The 5,483-nt window shown below is 47.0% G+C and overlaps 1 protein-coding gene across 2 annotated transcripts in view; it reads left to right on the top strand.

Annotated features, from left to right (window-relative positions):
• Nucleotides 1-5,483, top strand: part of ARHGAP25 (Rho GTPase activating protein 25) — a 109,409-nt gene that overhangs the window by 45,282 nt on the left and 58,644 nt on the right. The window contains exons 1-2 of one of the 2 annotated variants that reach the window (XM_045294156.1): nucleotides 30-224; nucleotides 360-559. In XM_045294156.1, the coding sequence (XP_045150091.1) occupies nucleotides 377-559 (183 nt within the window). In that variant the 5' untranslated portion in view covers nucleotides 30-224; nucleotides 360-376. Of the gene's footprint in view, nucleotides 1-29; nucleotides 225-359; nucleotides 560-5,483 lie in introns of those variants that run through there. The other variant, XM_045294155.1, reaches the window with a different exon arrangement.

Raw genomic sequence — 5,483 nt, 5'->3', positions numbered from 1 at the left:
TTCACCCTCAGGCCAGACATTCTTTTCTGGCCCCTCTTGTCAGATACCGACTCCCACGCAGGAAAAAGGAAGGCCCTTTCTGTCGGATGCTGCGGCCACTTCCTCTTGAGCTGACTCCAGCCACTCTTTCACTTTGCAGAATGAGGGGGCCGCCCGCCATCAGCGGCCCGACTGCCTGTGCGCCAGGCCGCCGGCTCCCACCTCCCAGCCCTCCTCGGGAGCAGGTCGGCGGGCTGTCTCACTGGCCAACATTGGCTGCTTCGCCTTGTTGTGGCGGACCCAGCTGGGGTGGGGTGGGGGTGGGTGTCTCGCTCGCCTCTCCGCCCTCGGTCAGCCTGCCTGTCCCTTCCTCTCCGCAGTGCGCTCCCAGAGTGTGATGACTGGCGAGCAGATGGCTGCCCTCCACCCCTCGTCGGCTCCCAACCCGCTGGAGAGGCCCATCAAGATGGGCTGGCTCAAGAAGCAGCGGTCCATTGTGAAGAACTGGCAGCAGCGTTACTTCGTGCTCCGGGCGCAGCAGCTCTATTACTACAAGGACGAAGAGGACACGAAGCCGCAGGTACCGTCCCGGCCTTTCCTCCCCGGGCAGGACTAGGGCTGTCCCGTTCCCGGCCTGGAGGAGGGTGCTTGGTGGACACACGGAGGCCACTTTGAGCGGCTGTCTGATCTGGCCAGGAAGGCAGGTCCCTGAACAGTGCCGTGGGGAGGCAGGTGTCGGCTCTGGGACCCTCCTCCTGCCAGGACCCCTTTCTCTCCACGAGGGCCTTCGCGCTGCGACGACCCAGCTGTCTATTTGGGAGGAGGTGGCTCTTTCCGACGCGCCATTTGCTGGGCGCGTACGCTGGCGTGCAAAGTGACAGTGTGGTCCTTTGGGGAGCTCCTAAAGGGCTAGGCCTGGCAGGGTTTGCTGAGATGGAGCTCTGAATCCGTGCTGGCTGCGTGGTCATGGCAGCGGCGGTGGTGGTGAGGATAAAGGCTTGAAGGGCATGGGTTTGGTTCAGGGGACCTGGTGTGGTGCTTTCATTTGTTTGTCTGTGATGTGTTATAGACACATCACATATGTTATAGACACATCATATGTGTCAGATGCTCTGCAGGGGGACTGGAAAAAAACAACACGGGAATAAAACAGATCAAACACAAAACGCTGTGGCACTTAGACTCTGGGGGAGACCGAAAGGCAACATGTGATCCTACAAGGGAGGAGTATAGTTTCCTAGAAAAGCTGAGCTCTGCTGTGGAAAGAGAGAAAGATTGCCTGAGTGGAGCACGCAGGCCAGGGGCTACACGCCCACATGGGGGCTCAGGGCGGACCTGGTGGACAGAGTGACTTCTGGGTAAACACGCAGGAAGTGAGGGAGATGGCCGGGCCAAGGACCTGCAGAGGGAACAGCCTGTGCAAAGGCCCAGAGTGCTGTGGCTGGAGCCAGGTCAGGAATCGCGAGGGGCACAGGGTGAGTGGAGCAGAGCCAAGGAATAAAATAATAGGAAGGCGATCAGAAAGATGGCAGGGGCCCTCAGGGGGCTCTATCGGCCATTATAAGGACTGAGGGCCACGAGGAGCCGTTATAGGGTTCTGAGCAGAGATGTGCCATTTGGGCACCCATGCTATCAAAGGGTGGCTCTGGCCTTTGTATTCTGAGACAGGCTTTGGCCAGGATAAGGGCGGGGTGGGGGGTTGCTGGTCAGGCTGGGTCAGAGGTGATGGTGTTTAGAATCGCGGGGATGGTTGTGGCTGGAGGGATGGGGTCCAGTTCCAGGTTAAATTTGCAAGTAGAGCAACAGGATTTCTGGATGGAAGGCATGGGTGGGGGGAGAGAGAGGAGGGGGGGGCTTTGGCCGTAAATCTCGGATCTCGGGCCCAGGTCTCTTCTCCTCACCCCATTGGGTTTTCATGGCTGTCGTGATACGTGAGTAAGAAGGCCACTCCCAGGGGGGTGTAAAGTACATGTCAGGGACAGCCAGCACAGCGGGTCCCCCACCCAGAGCCTATGTGTTGGAGATGTCAGGGTGAGGGTAGTCGCAATGAACTGATTAGGTAAGGTAACTCTGGACCCACAGATTAGTCTCAAGATGGGTGAGGATAAGACGTTTGTGTATTGGGGAGGGATGGGTGGGGTGTGTAGTTAAATAAAGTGGTCATTCTGGAAGAGGACAGCTCTCTTGTTTGAGGGTCCTTGACATGCCAGCAGGCCCCTGGTTAGGCAGGTCATGGGGAGTGTTCTGGGGGTCTGTGCCATGATGGGGGCCAGCAAAGGCCACACAGACCTCAGGAGAGATGAGGTTCTTGTCCAGTGAACTGAAGTGTGGCAACCAGGCTTCCTTCTCTTATCAACAACCTAGGCCTCGTCAAAGGCAATTGGTTCTAGGCTCCGACTGCGGTGATTCTTCCTGCCGCCAGACAGTAAGGGCGATGGCCCTCCCGCATTGGCGTCTCCGTCAATAAAAAGCGCAGCTTAGTGTCATCTGTTTCTACGGGGCGGGCACAGAGGGTACATTACTTCAAAGATTGGGTTCTTTTCCTAGCTCAGCCACTGCCTGGCCACGAGGCCAGATGAGACAATGAGAAAATGGCACAGGAATGTCTACATGCATGTGACATGCGCCCAAACAGTATGATGCACGTGTTCAAAGCTATTCAGCGATATCCTGGTTTTATCAGAATTCTACACGCCCTCTGACCCCCCCAAAACAAAGAAAAAAGAAAGAAACGAACTGCTATTGAGTCAATTCCGATTCATAGTGACTCTATATAGGATGGCCAAGGCCTTGCAAGTGTTTATGGGAGCTGACAGCCTCATCTTTCTCCAGCGGAGCAGCTGGTGAGTTTGAACCATCAACCTTTCCACTAGCCATTCAGTTGACCGACAGCACCTCTAGGGATCCTTCGAAAGACTCACGGTCACGGAGTTGATTCCAACTCACAATGGCCCTGTTCCTGTCGCGTAGAGCTGGCCTTGTGTCTTTCTGTAACTCATCTCAGGTCTGAAAAGAATAAAGCTTTAAGGAGAAAAATGATAACTTCTCAGGAAGAGTAAGAATGTGTTGTGGTCTCTTGCTATTTATATCTTCATTACAAAAATGATACATGGACATTTTTAAAAATTGGACAGTGGAGAGGAGCTTAGAGCATGAAAATGTATATAATCTCACAGCAGGTATGAACCTAAAATACCATCTGCTTCATTCATTTTCCTATATGCATGAATATACAAAATTGTTATCTAATGGCGACAAGTACACAGTATGATGATATCATTACATTAAAACGTAACAAGGAGGCAAACACACACATAGCACACTGCCTGTGAGTCCAGTCAGACTCATGGCTCCCGGGATTGGGTTTCTGAGATTGTGAATTTTGTTTCCCCCTAGTTTAGACTTCTTTTAAAAATCATTTTATTGGGGGCTCATACAACTCTTATCACAACCCATACAAGCATCCATTGTGTCAAGCACATTTGCACCTTTGTTGCCCTTATCGTTCTGAAAGGTTGTGAGTCTTTATGGGAGCAGACGGCCTCCCCTTGCTCCCCCAGAAGAGCTAGTGGGTTTGAATTGTTTCCTTGTTTATTAAATATCCTTCTACATCGTACTATGAATAATGGGAAAAGAATCTTCTGTGGGGACGTTACATCACTTCTTTAACAAATGACTTATTCCTGGGAATTTATGCTCATGACGATTATTGCAAACAAGAGTTTTTGCAGGATTTTCCTACTTAACTATTTCGCTAAGATAATGAAAAGCACTGTTAGTAATAAAGTCTCAGCATTATATTATCATTTGACATTATGTGGGTGCTTTTGGACATTTCAGATGTCTGGAGATGAAATGAAGCAGCCAGGAGCTGAATTCTGTGGGGGCGGGGGATACCGAGGCACAGTTCCTGTCACACGTCACAGCATTCGTGATTCGGTGTAAAAAGTATCTAAATTTCAAGATAAATTCATATAAATACCAGAAGAAAATAGAAATATTTGCATTATCTTTGGAGGGCAGTTTTTTAAAAAAGTATCAACAACAACAAAGATAGGACAAATGAAAGACTTATTTCATTGCGCAAGTTAAAATGTTTATACTTTTATAACCATGTGGAATTATACAGCAGAAAGGCAAATGATAAACAGGTATAAATTGGTGTATATATCTGCATATGTGTATATATACACACATATGCCATAAGCAACTCCTAATATTTAAAATTTTCTTTTAACTCTGTCACAGTGGTCCAAATAGCACATAAAATGAACAAGTGATACAAATGGATACTTTACCAAAGATGTGTTTTAGCTGATAAGCATCTATAAAAAAACCATAAAATCTCCGTAATAATCAGATAGCTATTTGGACAAGTGAGATGTCAATAGCTCCTTTTCAAGTTGGAAAGGACTTCCCAAACAGCTCAGTGTCGGCAGAGACTCAGAGCACGACTCGCATGCACAGCCGATGGAAATAAAAACGCAAATAACTTTTCTGGGCGGGAGCACACCTTTAAAAAATACAAGCCTTTGATGTTGCATTTCTAATTCTAGGAATTTAGTGTAAATGATAGGATGAAGAGTTATTAAATTTACCTGTACCTGTTTTCAACATTGTCACATTTATAGGAAAGCTGTGGCGAATGACTATCTTAGGACACATTTATATAGCTGCATCATGCAACATTGTTCAACCACAACTATGATGCTCTGCATGAACACCTTTTGAACCGCAAAGACATCCACAATGTTATTGTTTTTATTATGGTTCGCATAAAAGCAGGTCATGACAGAGGATGCTGTATATACTGTTCACATTCTGTATATATATATATAAATCATAAACCAGTATTTGTAAGAAAAAGTCCAGAAATAAAACCCAGGGGTGATGCTGTGGTTATATCTGAGTACCAGGATTACACACAATTTACAATTTCCCACTTTTGGTTTGTTTTCTAATTTCCTATAATGTAATTTAATATTTCATAAATTAAAATTAATATAGTATTAAAAACAACAACATAGACATACCCTAATGACCTTGGTACAGTCAGATGAAAAGGGCCCTCTTCTACACCGGTGCTGAGTGTGTAAGTTACTACAACCTTTCAGAAAGATATTTGGTCACATTTATCAAGTGCCCAAACAATGCATACCTTGAGATCTTTTGAATCTGGTTTTCAGAAGCTAGCTAAAAAAATTATGAAAGATATGCAGTTATTTATAAGAGAAATGCTGCATTGATACCCAACAAGGAACAAAGATAAAAAAATGATGGAGCTCTACGTGAGGAGCTTTTGGGGCGCCTATAGAAGGCCATTTTGCACTTTTTTCTCTGAATTTCCAGAAAGATCTTGCCCAGGCTTATGAGTATAATGCTCTATAAAACTATATCCCATTCCAAAAGGTTCTTAGTCAGGGAAGTCCCTTGAGGCACAGAATCTTCAGAAAGTTGTCCCCATGTCTTGGCTATAATGATTTTTTCAGGTAATGTTAGCTTCA

This window comes from Echinops telfairi, unplaced genomic scaffold, assembly GCF_000313985.2.
Source record: "Echinops telfairi isolate 266 unplaced genomic scaffold, ASM31398v2 ScPeMD7_2573;HRSCAF=3158, whole genome shotgun sequence".
Lineage (NCBI taxonomy): Eukaryota > Metazoa > Chordata > Mammalia > Afrosoricida > Tenrecidae > Echinops > Echinops telfairi.
The sequence above is the reverse complement of the archived record's forward strand: the minus strand, read 5'-3'. Positions and strand labels throughout refer to the sequence as shown.